Source organism: Acomys minous, assembly GCF_964271855.1.
Source record: "Acomys minous genome assembly, chromosome: 8".
NCBI classification, from domain to species: Eukaryota; Metazoa; Chordata; class Mammalia; order Rodentia; family Muridae; genus Acomys; species Acomys minous.
Window position 1 is genome coordinate 39,031,861 of NC_140489.1, and position 15,096 is coordinate 39,046,956.

The 15,096-nt window shown below is 39.3% G+C and overlaps 1 protein-coding gene and 1 long non-coding RNA gene across 21 annotated transcripts in view; one reads left to right on the forward strand and one right to left on the reverse strand.

The window, feature by feature from the left end:
* GPHN (gephyrin) overlaps window positions 1–15,096 on the reverse strand; it is a 391,499-nt gene that overhangs the window by 291,065 nt on the left and 85,338 nt on the right. For all 18 annotated transcript variants that reach the window (XM_084792850.1, XM_084792848.1, XM_084792845.1 and 15 more), the window contains exon 2: window positions 7,257–7,335. In XM_084792850.1, coding sequence (XP_084648976.1) covers window positions 7,257–7,335 — 79 coding nt within the window. The remainder of the gene's footprint in view (window positions 1–7,256; window positions 7,336–15,096) is intronic.
* The window catches only part of LOC311603759, an 84,048-nt gene that overhangs the window by 33,489 nt on the left and 35,463 nt on the right, over window positions 1–15,096 (forward strand). The gene's annotated exons all lie outside the window — the stretch shown is intronic.

Here is a 15,096-nt window from a genome sequence, read left to right on the forward strand (position 1 = left end):
CACATTTTTGTCTTTGTTTTTGTTTTTTTCAGTAAATAACACAATCTTGGGTTTTAACAGTGTTATTAAATATCCTGCAACAACAGCTGGTGACCAGAGCAGAATACGACTAAATACATTTCATCACACAGGAAATCAAAAGAGCATATTAGAAGTGGATTACAGATAGAAATTCTCAAAGCCCTCTCCCAATGACACACTTCTTTTCCCAAGGCTCCATAAATCTCTCAAACAGCTCCACCAGCTGGAGACTATGTGTTCAAATACATGAGCCAAAAACGGCTCAGATATTTAGGATTTTTGTGTTGTCAAATTTTTCAGAATCCTCATTGTAGCTTTTAAAACACACAGTACATTAGTCTTATCTACAGTTACTCTACTGTGCAATAGTCATCTTTGTATATTGGTTATCTCTTAATAATATTATATTTTAAATGACTGTATTTCCTTCTTACTAAAGATATAAGAAGTTTAGTCACAAATAAAATTAGATGATTCTAACTTAATTATTCACAGCAATGTTTATGTTTATAAGTTCCTATGATTTGTTTTTACTCATTAATTTCTCTTCCAGTTTGGAGAGCATCTTTCAGGTTTTTTTTTTTTTTTGTGAAACAGGTATGGAAATATATTTTACCAGCTTCTGTCTGGGAATGTCTTTATATCATCTTGTCTAGTTTTCTTAGATGCATCATTTTTGGCTGCATATTTTGCTTTGTTTTGTTTTAATTCTTCTTTAGTATTCAGAAAAATCTCATATCATTTACTTTAGTCTTTATGGTTTCTGCAGAGGAGTTTACAGTGAGGAGAACTGAGACAGCCCTAGGTGTTTCTTATCTCTTGCAGTCTTAGGATCTTCTCTTTCACTATACAAGCTTAAGCATGTCTTGAAGTGGCAGTTAAATCTATCCTTTTGACCTTCCTGTACCTATATTTGACTGCTTTTATATATTTTATAAGTTTGTATTATTTCTTTGAATAAACTTTCTAATCCTCTGGCATTCTTACATCCTTGACCTCCAATAATACCAGTATTTGCTCTTTCCCCAAAGTTCCCATAAACTTTTTCCTTTCCTCTTCACTCTTTTTTCTTCCAATTATACATTTCAAACAGCCTGCACTGAACTCACTAATTGATGAGTTCCATACTTTCAATTACTCTCTCACATGAAAAATTTGTGTTTAATAATAAAAATTTGTTTGCACATCTTTGTTTTCTTATATAACACAATGACTGAGCACTTAGCTTGTATACTCAAGGCAGTCCAATACCAGGTACAGTGGGGAAGACAGGAAGTAACATTCCTGTTAGAGAATTAAAACATTCCTGTTTTCCTCAAGCTCATTCAGTTTCCTTGAAAAATCTGATAATCCCCCCACAAGGAATATTTTAGGTAATTGTCAGACACCTTACTTTCAGTGGTAATTAAGGCAATGACTTCCTGAAAATTGCTGATTTTTTTTCCCACGTTCAAAACTATCTAAGTACTGATGGCTCAGGCTTCTTACTCAGTTTTGTTGGTACCTCTTGATCACAAATTCTAAACATGTTGTTTATTTCCCAAGTCTATGCTTACATCTATCATTCAGCACTAGATGAAGCCCAGGTCCAGATTTTTAGGCATCTACTTTTGGCATCCTGTTACAACCTTGGGAGTAGAATGTCAATCCGTGTCTCAGTTTACCCAAAATATAGTGCTGGTGTGTTCTCGTAAAACCAGGAGTACCTAAAAGAAGCAATCTATCCTCACAAGCCTCACTCAGGTGCCAGCCGTGGTTAATCACTGGGATTCTATCCAGCTTAAGACAAAGTCATCATGGATGGCACACTCCCAGGCTCCTGTATTACATTTGTGGCTACCAATACACCAAATTTTATTATACAAGGAATCCACATCCTACCAGTAGAACACCTGGTAGGGCTGGGGAAGGCAGCTGGTAGTTCAGGCAGCATGGTAGGGCTGGGGAAGGCAGCTGGCAGTTCAGGCAGCATGGTAGGGCTGGGGAAGGCAGCTGGTAGTTCAGGCAGCATGGTAGGGCTGGGGAAGGCAGCTGGTAGTTCAGGCAGTGTGGTAGGGCTGGGGAAGGCAGCTGGTAGTTCAGGCAGTGTGGTAGGGCTGGGGAAGGCAGCTGGTAGTTCAGGCAGCATGGTAGGGCTGGGGAAGGCAGCTGGTAGTTCAGGCAGCATGGTAGGGCTGGGGAAGGCAGCTGGTAGTTCAGGCAGTGTGGTAAGGCTGGGGAAGGCAGCTGGTAGTTCAGGCAGCATGGTAGGGCTGGGGAAGGCAGCTGGTAGTTCAGGCAGTGTGGTAAGGCTGGGGAAGGCAGCTGGTAGTTCAGGCAGCGTGGTAGGGCTGGGGAAGGCAGCTGGTAGTTCAGGCAGCATGGTAAGGCTGGGGAAGGCAGCTGATTCAGCTGGGTTGCACCTCAATTTTAAAGACACGGGGGTCTATATAACTTTAAGAAGAGAGGAAGTATAATCCAGATCTACCCTAGGGAATAAACAGTGCAAACAGAAACGCCACTCTTTCCCAGGCCTATGACAAACCTCTATGCTGGCTTTTGTGCTGGGATCACTGATAACTGAACTCTGTTCTACATTGTGCTTCTCAAGTTTAGAAGAGGGGTAAGGAATGAAATCAGCCACATACTCACACACAGATCAAGAGGCTAAGGCTACAAGAATTGTTTTTGGCAATAGTAGAGATCATGAGCCTTTGCTAAGAAGTAGCTTTGGATGTAACAAGGCCCTGAAATCGAAGACCTGTACTTAATTTTCTGCTCTCTCCTAAACATAAGACTTCTCTCTCTCTGTGTTGGACTGATCATTGTTGGAAAACGAGTGACATGGGCAACTATTTCCTTCATGCCTTCTTCACAATTTTTGGATTGTCATACTAACAGCAAGCACTATGGTCTCTCACCTGACTTGTGAATGTTGTTAAATGCATAACCAGCAGTGCAATTTCTCCTTTCTGTGAAGAGATGGTTACAGGAGAGTTTCTTAAACCCTTTCTTATTTCACATTCCTATTTCACAAGCCTTCTTCTATGATTTATGCTAAAAACTTAAAATATTATGCACCTTTGATAGTATGCTTTGTTTCTCAATCACATGGGTATACCTGCTAAGCCTAGTTACTAAAGAATTTAAGCAACACTAATGCTAGACCAATGAGCATATAATCTCTCAGGGGGAAAAGTGAAACTTATAAATCTTACATTTAGAGGTGTTACTTATATGAGAGCTATAATAGATTTTTTAGAATTAGCAAACGTGTGTGTAGAAAAGTGAAAACTCAGCAACATTTAATGTTGCTGCTAGAAGAATAAACTATAATAACAAATGAAATTTGTATAGAGTGAAGCACAATTATAATATAGAACCTTTTCTATTTTATATAATAAAGACTTCAAAGATACTTTAAAATGGAAATTTTATAAATAATCCATTAAAAATGTTACCTACATTTTAGCCTTTTTGAAAATACAGGATGAGAATGTCCAACTTTATGGGAAATAACCACTTCAGAAGCCACTGTTTACCTTCTGCTGACTGGCATTTTTAAAAAATTCAATTCACCATAGAAACCTGTCTTAACAGCAGCAGATAAGCACAGTCTATATTTAGAGATGATTGCTTCCCAGACAGCAATCCTGTCATTCCTTCATATTTAATGTCATGATCCAAGGGACCAAAATATCATTTAATCAGTGAGGCTACAGTGTGATGACAAGTACACTCAGGGGATAAGGCAGTGTTCCAGAAATACCAAAGAAATAAACTTTCTCCCAAATCGAGTAAGCACATATCACTTTTGATATTTAAGAAATGTATATGTTGATATAAGCATTTTGCTTAATTATTGTTCAACATGAATTTTTACTATTAACTAATGATTTATAATATCAAAATATAAAATTAATTAGTATATTTATTCTTTATCACCAATAATCCATAACATCAAATAAGCAGGCTGTTGCTTTTGTTTTTTAATCATTCCAAGTTGATATCCTAAACTAAGCTATAATGTATATAAGTATGCATTCTTTTTAATGAAAGGAATATAATAAGAAGTATTATACAAAAAAGATAAAATAAATTTATTAAAATGTACGGTTACAAAATTTACTGTAACCTGGTTTGTATTTTAAATCTTGGTAATGATAATAAAAAGAATTTAGATTTAGCTAAAATGGTATTATACAGTCTGCTTGAGAATAGACAGTTATAGTAGTCATAGATGACACTTTAAAAATAATTTCTAGCAGAATCATTTTCAAGTCAACAGTAAGGACAAGATGTGAAGAATTACTGAACTATAATTTAAAATGCCAGGAAAACTAAGTTTGTTTAATATTTATTTATCATATAATATTATGAGGTAACTATCAAGCATGCTAAGTGTTGGCAAAGTTGTAATAAGTTGGAACCCTCATATATTACTAGTAAATTTATAGCTGCTATGGAAACATTCTCATATCTTTAAAAAACTAACAACAGAATGCAATATAATCTAAGAACTCCAATCCTGGGTGTATATCCAAGTAAGGTATTTTATATATTCAAATTCATTGGATCATTAGCCACAAAGGCCAAAAGACAGAAGCTACCACAGAGGCCACTGATAAAAGAATAGATAAGCAAAAATGTACTATATACATATAAAGAAAAGTATTCTTATTTAAAGAAAACGAATAATAGCTTGTATTATGAGCTATAGTTTTAACATTAAAAAAATTTTCTACTTTTATAGGTATAGTAAGTAATAATTTTTTTTTTCAAGACAGGGTTTCTCTGTTTAGCCTTGGCTGTCATGGACTCCCTTTGTAGACCAGGCTGGCCTCGAACTCACAATGATCCTCCTGTCTCTGCTTTCTGAGTGAGATTAAAGGAGTGTACCACCACGCCTGGCCCTAAGTAATAAATTTTTAACAAACTTGGAAATTAAATGAACCACTCCAAACATAAAAAGTAACATCCTAACATTCAAAAGGAAGGTGAATAGTTCCAACATATTTTATAGGTCTTTTGAGTCTTAAAACAGCTTTAAATATTATAATTGAATCTAAGTTCAAAGACACTTGCTAGTTAGACATAAGTAACAAGAAATCAAAAACATGGGGCTAGAGAGATGGCTCAGTGGTTAAGAGCACCGGCTGCTCTTCCAGAGAACTTGAATTTGATTCCAGCACTGACATGATGGCTCAAACCATCTGTTCCAGTGCATAGGACGCTCTTTTCTGACCTCCACAGGTTCTGCAGACACATGGTGAACAGATATATATGCAAGCAAATAGTGTATGCAATAAACAAATAAATTTTTAAAGATTTATAAAAGAAGTTCAAAACACAAATGTGGTGACTTTTTTTAATCTTGCCAATACCACACAGTTAAAACTGTTTTGAAAGTAAAGAGAATTAAGCTCTATAAAAAATGTAACTGACTATAACTTAAATGAAGTACTTATATTACCAGAAAAAACAGTTTAATTTTTATAAATTAATACAATATGCATCACTCTACTTAAAGAGGAGAAAAGCTAAATTATATCATGTGAAGAATAATTATTTAAATGACTGAAAATTATGACCAGATAGATGTTACTAATGGAAATATAACATTGAACTAAACTTAAAACATTTCACTGCATTAACACACTAAAACTAAAAAGGTCTTATAACACAAATTATACATACAGCAGGGGCTACAACCTTAAATTTGTCCTCAGAAACAGAAAGCAAGCTATTAGAATGGTTGTTTATTTATAAATTTAGTATACAAGCAAATTGATAATTCAAACAAACAGATACATTAATCAGCTAAAATAAGTGTCCAATCCTGCCTGTTTTTACATTTAATACCTACAGGATGGACATAGGCAAAAGTCACCCAGGAAAAAAAGACACTATTGGATAACCCCTTATCTCAATCTTGCCACAAATCAAATTTTCCTCCCATTAAATTAGTAACAAGGCAAAATAATCCTGAAATATTTGTGACTTTCCATTTTCTTTTCTACCATGGTATTCCTCCTTGACCATGTTCAAACAATAGCTCATCTAGTTCATTTCAGTCCAGTAATTTGTTATAATGAAATGGATATAAAATTGTGGGAAACACACGTGTCTCTGTCTGTCTGTCTGTCTGTCTGTCTGTCTCTCATATATACATATATATATTCATAGTTAGATTTATAGTATGACAGAGTCTCTTTGGGTTCTGGCTTTTTAAATCTTTTTTCCAATAAATATAAAATTCCAAAACTCAATGAAACTATTAGATAGTAATATTATACTAGAATATATACCTAAAAGGAAGGGAACTGACCTGACAGCAAATAACAAGCAATAAGCTCTTGATGACAGAAAGGAACATGGTGGCACACGCTTGTGATCCATGACACTTGGGAAGCAGAGGCAGGAGGATCATGACTTGCAGGCAGGCAAGGCAACAGAATGAGTACCACGCCAGCTTGGGCTGAGACACCATCTCATTAAAAAAATAATAATAATAACAAAAAGTAAAAAAATATTGAAAGCTACAAAAATCCAAAAGTTCTATGGTGTGCATTTTTCTACTATGGAACATTAAATGTAGTCTAGTATATTTAAGTAAGTTATTATAAATATTTTATATTTCTAATTTTAAGAGTAAATAGTTATTACAAATAAAATGTTCAATGAAATTTACAATTGGTGTAATCAAATTCACCCTCATCTCCCCAAACAAATCAGTTAGTAAGGAAATGCCTTTTGCCATTATCTACAGTCACACTGTTGACACCAATTACCAGTGCTGTGAAAGTCAGTCTTTCAGGATAATGCCATCTTTTCTAAAGTTTCTCATTTTTCTCATATGGTATGTGTGTATGTATGTATGTATGTATGTATGTATGTATGTATGAATGATGTATGTATGTATGTATGTATATATGTATACATATACATATATATGCACATACCAGTTCCATTAGACTTCACTAAATGTAACAAATTATCAGGAAAAAGTTGAAAATTGGCTGGTAAAACTATTTTTTAAGCCGGGCATGGTAGCAAATGCCTATAATCCAAGCACTTGGAGAGGCAGAGGCAGGTGAATCACTGTGAGTTCCAGGCCAGCCTGGTCTACAAAGTGAGTCCAGGACAGCCAAGGCTGCACAGAGAAACCCTGTCTCAAAAAACAAAACACTATCTTTTTAAGTTAACATAAAAATAAGGTTTTAAATTATACTTAGTAGTGAAAAACAGATACTCACAAAGAAGGGTCTTGGACAAGATCTTTTAGATTGATCCCACTGCGGTCTTCTGCAAGATTCCTGAAGCAGCTATCACTCACTAAACAAGAAAAGGGGAAAGGACATAAAATTAATTTTGTTAATGTTTCACTATAGCTAGTGTTGGCCAAAAGTAATTTTAAACGAAATTCCTCATTTAATTTCTTTCCTAAGGGGATGCAGGCTATCCAAATAAGACCTGATAGGCTATGGTCAGACAGTGGGGGAGGAGGACCTCACCTGTCAGAGGTCTAGGGAAGGGAATAGAACGGAAAAGAGAGGGAAAGTAGGAACAGGAAGATAAAAGCAAGGAGATTGCAATCGGGACATAATATGAATTAATAATAATAACAACAACAACAAAAATATATTTCTTTCCTAAACATCAGCATTAATTTTTTTTGCCTGCTAAATTGAGTGGAAAATGTTAATAGTCAACAAAAAGCCAATATTTCAATGACAAGGAGCTAATTTAAGACACACTGACCTTATATAAATATAATACATATAAGAATTAAAATATGATTTGTTCTCACTTCTAGAGGATTAATTTACTAATACATAATAATAAGCCCTTGGTCTCACAACACCTAAAATAAAAGAGATAAACAACACTACTATCCCTGCCATTGCATTTGTTTGAAATTGCAGAGATCAGTGAAAATAAAAGCATAAAGTAACTGGTAGGAAGGGAATAGCTTCTTAGGTAATTTTGATGTGTTGATTTTTTGATTCCTGAGAATATTTTTCATTTACATAGACTAAGAATCAAAAGAGATTGTTTGTGAAGAGGAAAATCACCACAGCTCTTGAAATGTACAGGCCAGCAGGACAGACTAGAAGCGATCCCAGTTCAAAACAATACATTTTTGGAAGACAACTGGCTTCTCTGGTTAAATTTAGAATTAAAGAAAGAGATCTTTATGCCCATGTTTACTGTTCGACCCCATGAGCAATATAACTTACAAGTATGAGATGGAGCACAAAATATAAACAATGATCAAGAGTATAAAAAATACAAAAGAGTATAGATGATACTGTTTTAAAAGTTTAAGAAAACTATTTAACATGAGGCAAAGAAAAAAAAATCCTCACTTGTAATCTAAAAAGGAAAAGTTAGCAGAGAAATACAATCTACCAAAGAGAATTAGATCAGAAGTTGGAAAAAAAGAAAATAAAATAAAAAGAAGTTAGTAAGTTTCATATTAGATTCAAAATAGGAAAACCTAACATTACTTAACTTAGAGAAAAATCAGTTGACAAGTGTCTAAAAGGAAAGAGAGCAAAGGAGATGGAAAGAACAGAGCGTAAGTCATAGAAATAATCAAAAGTGAGAGACAAACAGGAGAGAATGTAGGGGAAAATATTTATAGGAAGTTTAAAACTTCTGAAAATACATAAATGATTCAAAAGACTAACTAGACTCAGAAAGAGTAGCAAATTTCAGAGAGGGGGGAGAAGAAGAGGAGGGGGAGGCGGAGAGAAGAGGAGAGAAGAGGAGAGGAGGGGAGAGGAGAGGAGAGGAGAGGAAGGGAGAGGAGAGGAGAGGAGAGGAAGGGAGAGGAGAGGAGAGGAGAGGAGAGGAGGGGAGAGGAGAGGAGAGGAGGGGAGAGGAGAGGAAGGGAGAGGAGAGGAGAGGAGAGGAGAGGAGAGGAGAGGAGGGGAGAGGAGAGGAGGGGAGAGGAGAGGAGAGGAGAGGAGAGGAGAGGAGAGGAGGGGAGAGGAGAGGAGAGGAGAGGAGAGGAGAGGAAGGGAGAGGAGAGGAGAGGAGAGGAAGGGAGAGGAGAGGAGAGGAGAGGAAGGGAGAGGAGAGGAGAGGAAGGGAGAGGAGAGGAGAGGAGAGGAGAGGAGAGGAGGGGAGAGGAGAGGAGAGGAAAGGAGAGGAGAGGAAGGGAGAGGAGAGGAGAGGAGAGGAGAGGAGAGGAGGGGAGAGGAGAGGAGAGGAGAGGAGGGGAGAGGAGAGGAGAGGAGAGGAAAGGAGAGGAGAGGAGAGGAGAGGAGAGGAGAGGAAGGGAGAGGAGAGGAGAGGAGAGGAGGGGAGAGGAGAGGAGAGGAGAGGAAAGGAGAGGAGAGGAAGGGAGAGGAGAGGAGAGGAGAGGAAGGGAGAGGAGAGGAGAGGAGGGGAGAGGAGAGGAGAGGAGAGGAGGGGAGAGGAGAGGAGAGGAGAGGAGAGGAGAGGAGAGGAGAGGAGAGGAAGGGAGAGGAGAGGAGAGGAGAGGAGAGGAGGGGAGAGGAGGGGAGAGGAGAGGAGGGGAGAGGAGAGGAAGGGAGAGGAGAGGAGAGGAGAGGAGGGGAGAGGAGAGGAGAGGAGAGGAAGGGAGAGGAGAGGAGAGGAGAGGAGAGGAGAGGAGAGGAGAGGAGAGGAGGGGAGAGGAGAGGAGAGGAGAGGAGAGGAGAGGAGAGGAGAGGAGAGGAGAGGAGAGGAGGGGAGAGGAGAGGAGGGGAGAGGAGAGGAGAGGAGAGGAGAGGAAGGGAGAGGAGAGGAGAGGAGAGGAGAGGAGAGGAGGGGAGAGGAGAGGAGGGGAGAGGAGAGGAGAGGAGAGGAGAGGAGAGGAGGGGAGAGGAGAGGAAGGGAGAGGAGAGGAGAGGAGAGGAGAGGAGAGGAGAGGAGAGGAGGGGAGAGGAGAGGAGGGGAGAGGAGAGGAGAGGAGAGGAGGGGAGAGGAGAGGAAGGGAGAGGAGAGGAAGGGAGAGGAGAGGAGAGGAGAGGAGAGGAGAGGAGAGGAGAGGAGAGGAGAGGAGAGGAAGGGAGAGGAGAGGAGGGGAGAGGAGAGGAGAGGAGAGGAGAGGAGAGGAGAGGAGGGGAGAGGAGGGGAGAGGAGAGGAGAGGAGAGGAGAGGAGGGGAGAGGAGAGGAGGGGAGAGGAGGGGAGAGGAGGGGAGAGGAGAGGAGAGGAGAGGAGAGGAGGGGAGAGGAGGGGAGAGGAGAGGAGAGGAGAGGAGAGGAGGGGAGAGGAGAGGAGAGGAGAGGAGAGGAGAGGAGAGGAGAGGAAGGGAGAGGAGAGGAGAGGAGAGGAGAGGAGAGGAGAGGAGAGGAGAGGAGAGGAGAGGAGAGGAAGGGAGAGGAGAGGAGGGGAGAGGAGAGGAGAGGAGAGGAGAGGAGAGGAGAGGAGAGGAAGGGAGAGGAGAGGAGAGGAGAGGAGAGGAGAGGAGAGGAGAGGAAGGGAGAGGAGGGGAGAGGAGGGGAGAGGAGAGGAGAGGAGAGGAGGGGAGAGGAGAGGAGAGGAGAGGAGAGGAGAGGAAGGGAGAGGAGAGCAGAGGAGAGGAGAGGAGAGGAGAGGAGAGGAGAGGAAGGGAGAGGAGAGGAGAGGAGAGGAGAGGAGAGGAGAGGAGAGGAAGGGAGAGGAGGGGAGAGGAGAGGAGAGGAGAGGAGGGGAGAGGAGAGGAGAGGAGAGGAGAGGAGAGGAGAGGAAGGGAGAGGAGAGGAGAGGAGAGGAGAGGAGAGGAGGGGAGAGGAGAGGAGAGGAGAGGAGAGGAGAGGAGAGGAAGGGAGAGGAGAGGAGAGGAGAGGAGAGGAGAGGAGGGGAGAGGAGAGGAGAGGAGAGGAGAGGAGAGGAAGGGAGAGGAGAGGAGAGGAGAGGAGAGGAGGGGAGAGGAGAGGAGAGGAGAGGAGAGGAGAGGAAGGGAGAGGAGAGGAGAGGAGAGGAGAGGAGGGGAGAGGAGAGGAGAGGAGAGGAGAGGAGAGGAGAGGAAGGGAGAGGAGAGGAGAGGAGAGGAGAGGAGGGGAGAGGAGAGGAGAGGTGCTTGGGTTAAAGGTGTACGCCACCATGTCAGGCCTCCACCTTGCCTATTGGGAAAGGTCCACACTGAACTTGGAGCTAGACTGGTGGGCAAGCACTTGTCTCTGCCTCCAACGAGCCACGATTCCAGGCACAAGTAACTATGCCTTGCTTTTTAAGTGGTTGCCTAAGGACACAAAAGCAGGTTCACACTCATGTGCAGAAAGCACTTTACCAAGTGTCTTAGGGCTTCTATGGCTGTGACAGTACATCATAAAAAAAAAGAAAAGTAAGGAAAGGGTTTGCTTCAGCCTCTAACTCCACAGCACAGGCCATCACCGGGAAATCAGTGCAGAGGCCTGTAGGCAAGAGCTGATGGAGAGACCATGAACCTACTTACTGGCTTTCCCCCCAAGGCCTGCTCACTCACTCTGCTTTCTTATAACACTCAGGACTACCAGCCCAGGTAAGGCACTGCCCACAGTGAGCTGGCAACTCCAACATAAGTCATTAATCAAGAAAATACACCACAGATTTGCCTACAGACCAATCATTTTTTTCAATTAGGTTCCCTCTTTCTAGCTTATGTCCAGCTGGCAACGAACTAGCTATCACATCAACTGTGCCATCATTGCAGAACCTGGATTATTAATCTGTAAAAAAGGGCCCCTAGGTTAATTTTTAATGTGTTGGGTATCTCTGAAGTTGGGAAAACTTTTCATATAATCTGAAGGTGGTCTTTCACTCCACTGTTTGCTTTGAGGAAGTTTGTTTTTTTAGCCTGATATTATTCCATCTGCCAATTTTCGCTTTTGGTTCTCATACTTTGGGGATCCTAATCAGGAAATCATTGCCTTAACCTGTTTTCCTGTTTTCTTCCCAAAATTGCAGCATTTCAGGTCTTATATGTAGAATTGAATCCACCGTGCTAGATTCTTATACAAGGGAAAGGCAGTGGTCAAGCGTCAGTCTTCTGCATGCTGCCATGCAGCACTCACTAAGAATGCTATGCTTTCTCTAACGGATGTTTTTATAACATTTGTCAAGAATCGCTTGAGTATACAGGCATTTCCAAGATGTTTTTTATCAGATTTTGTTTTATATTCCATATAAAATTTAAAATAACATAATCTGCACCTCAACGAAGAAAAGGCCCTTTCACTGTCAGTTAACTCATGCGTCACTTTTGCTGTTGACCGTCTATTCTCCCATCCCTCCTATGTGTTATCTATATACTCTCTCGGCCACTGACAGATGCATCGTAAGTTCCACCAATATGATTAGAAATCTGTTTGGCTAGCTTCTGTTTACATAAGTTAAAACATTCTTGCTATGTGTTATGTATTTGACTGTGATAAATTCCTGGTACACTGATTATTATTACATAAAATCAACTTTCATATCTAGTCTTAAATTTAAAGGCTGCTTTGTTGCACATAATATAACTTCACTAGCTTTCATTTCATTGTTTGCATGGTATGTTTTCTTCTATCCTTCTTTAGTCTTTATATTTAAAATATATCTCTTGCACGAAGCATATTGTTTGGTTTGGTTTCATATAGTTTGACCCATAATGACTTAACTGAAAATTTTAATGTTATTCAATATAGTCAGGAGAAACAGAAAGAATTATCCTCATATAATTTGCAATTGAGGCTTAAAATCTATTCTAAGGTAAACTCTGTTGCAGAATGATGATATGTATATTTTTATCTTTTTTTTTTTTGTGGTTCTAGGCAGAAATGCTAATTTTTCCAAAGATTCTCCATTTTAATCACAAGCAAATTCTAAACCTCTACCTCTTCACATAATCAAATGTGTATTTGAAATTCTATATTAAATGCAAGGTAATATTTAAGACCAAATAGTCTCTGAATAATATGAACCCTGAACACAATAGGTAGCATTATTTGAAACATTATGGTATAAATGACAAAGGTATACTTTTTAAAAATATCCTAGGGCTGGAGACATGGCTCAGAGGCTAAGAGCATTGACTGCTTTTCCAGAGGTCCTGAGTACAATTCTCAGCAACCACAAGGTGGCTCACAACCATCAATAATGTGATCTGATGCCCTCTTCTGGTGTACATGAAAACAGAGCACTCATGCACTTAAAATAAATAAATAAATCTTTTAAAAATTATCCTAGAACATAAAAATATCTTAAAGCAATTCATATCCATTTATATTAATTTATACTATTCCTTAAGAAAAATACAATTATAGATGCTTCACCACTCCCCCCTCCCTTTTTTTTTTTTTTTTTTTTTTTTGGTGCTACACTATTAACACACATTCACCTCAATTCAGGAATAAGCACAACAAAGTATGATCCGTTCTACTCCATAGTGCACCATCTCAACCTGTGAGACATGACCCCTTTAGCTGTCATGACCCCTTAGGGATAGAACCCCTTTTCACGTAAAATGATTGGATAACACAGGTGTTTACATTATAATTCAATACCAGTAGCAAAACTGGAATTATGAAGTAGCAGTAAATGGCTGGGAATATCACAGCATGTGGAACTGTATTACAGGGTTACAGTATTAGGAAGATTGGGAACCATGCCTTAGTGTTTCATACCCTTCATTAATCATGCTTACTGCAGCTGGTGTCCTCCCTAACACCAGCTTTACCAGATTAGGTAAAGTTTAGTTTGCCTAATCACTAATAAGGACCTAAAGCTAGCTTTCTAAACACAAATAGTAATAGTATTTCTTAGTCTTTTATAAAATCTTGCCAAATCTTAGTCTTTTACATTATTATATATAGGAATAAAGTTTAAATATTAGGTTATATAATAAAAATTAAATACAAAACATTCACATTTTCTTCACTGTTGAATATTATCTTCTTCAAACATAATATAACATTCTATCAGTGAGATGGAGATATATATTATTGTCCAGCTACTGTTTCCATTATTCTGACAAGAAACATAAAGGAAGATCTACTTCATCTATTTTCCCAAGATTACAATTCATTGTGGCAAAGAGAACATGAGAGATATAGGTCTTTAACACACATAAATCAGAAAGCCAAGAGAAGACGTGAAGAGGTGATGTCAGGTGTTGGAGTGCACTGGTCCCCGTGTGCTGGGCTGGAGACCGAAGGCAGCGGCTTATGTCTGGACTCCGTCAGCCGAGCTTCTTTCTTCAGCTCCTTCAGAGCTTTATGTCTCATGATGGGTCTACACTGAGTATGCACATTCAGAACAACTACCCACTTTTCTTCTATTGAGTGCTCTATTTACCAACACCTCAACTCCATGGAGTCAATGAAAAATACAGAAAGAAACACAGCCCAAGAAAATATAAGTCTGTTTAGAATATCTTACCAAAACCAAAACAAAACCCAAAAAACAAAACAAAGCAAAGCAAAACAAAACAAAAACATCAAATCTCATCCATTTCTTCTCTTCTCCATTTCCAATGTCATCATTTTTTCTAGCACCAAAAAGTCCTGTCAGAACTATCCTTCCTATGAAAGCAAACTATGCTTTCCTCTAAACACTCTCCCCCCCCTGTGTGTGTGTGTGTGTGTGTGTGTGTGTGTGTGTGTGTGTATGCGTGTGTGTGTGTGTGTACACTATTTATTTTTTAAGTAGCCAGGTGGTGATGGTACATGCCTTTAATCCCAGCACTTGGAAGACAGAGGCAGGCAGCCTCTATATCTATATATATATATCTATATATATGATAGATATAGATAGATAAAAATAAAGTAACCTAAGTAACCTGAAATGTCACAGTTAATATCCAGGAATAAATCAACATGGGTAAATGCTTAATTATCTTAGAGATTGATTAAGCCACTTAGACAGGAAAGCAGAGAAAGTTATTTCAAATTACTTAAAAACAAAGTCATAGAAAGATGGAGTAAAATTATTCTGCACAACAGTAGAATCAAATGGTAAGGCTTGTGATATTCTGTTTTACTGCCTGCGTGGTGATAACTGAGAGTGATACACTTTAGATAACCGGCTGTTTACTGTCTCACTGCATCACTTTTCTGTTATCACCTAGACACTAGACTTCAAATGTTGCTCTAAGATAAAATGACATTTTTATAGCAAAGCTAGATAAGAATGAAAACACTAA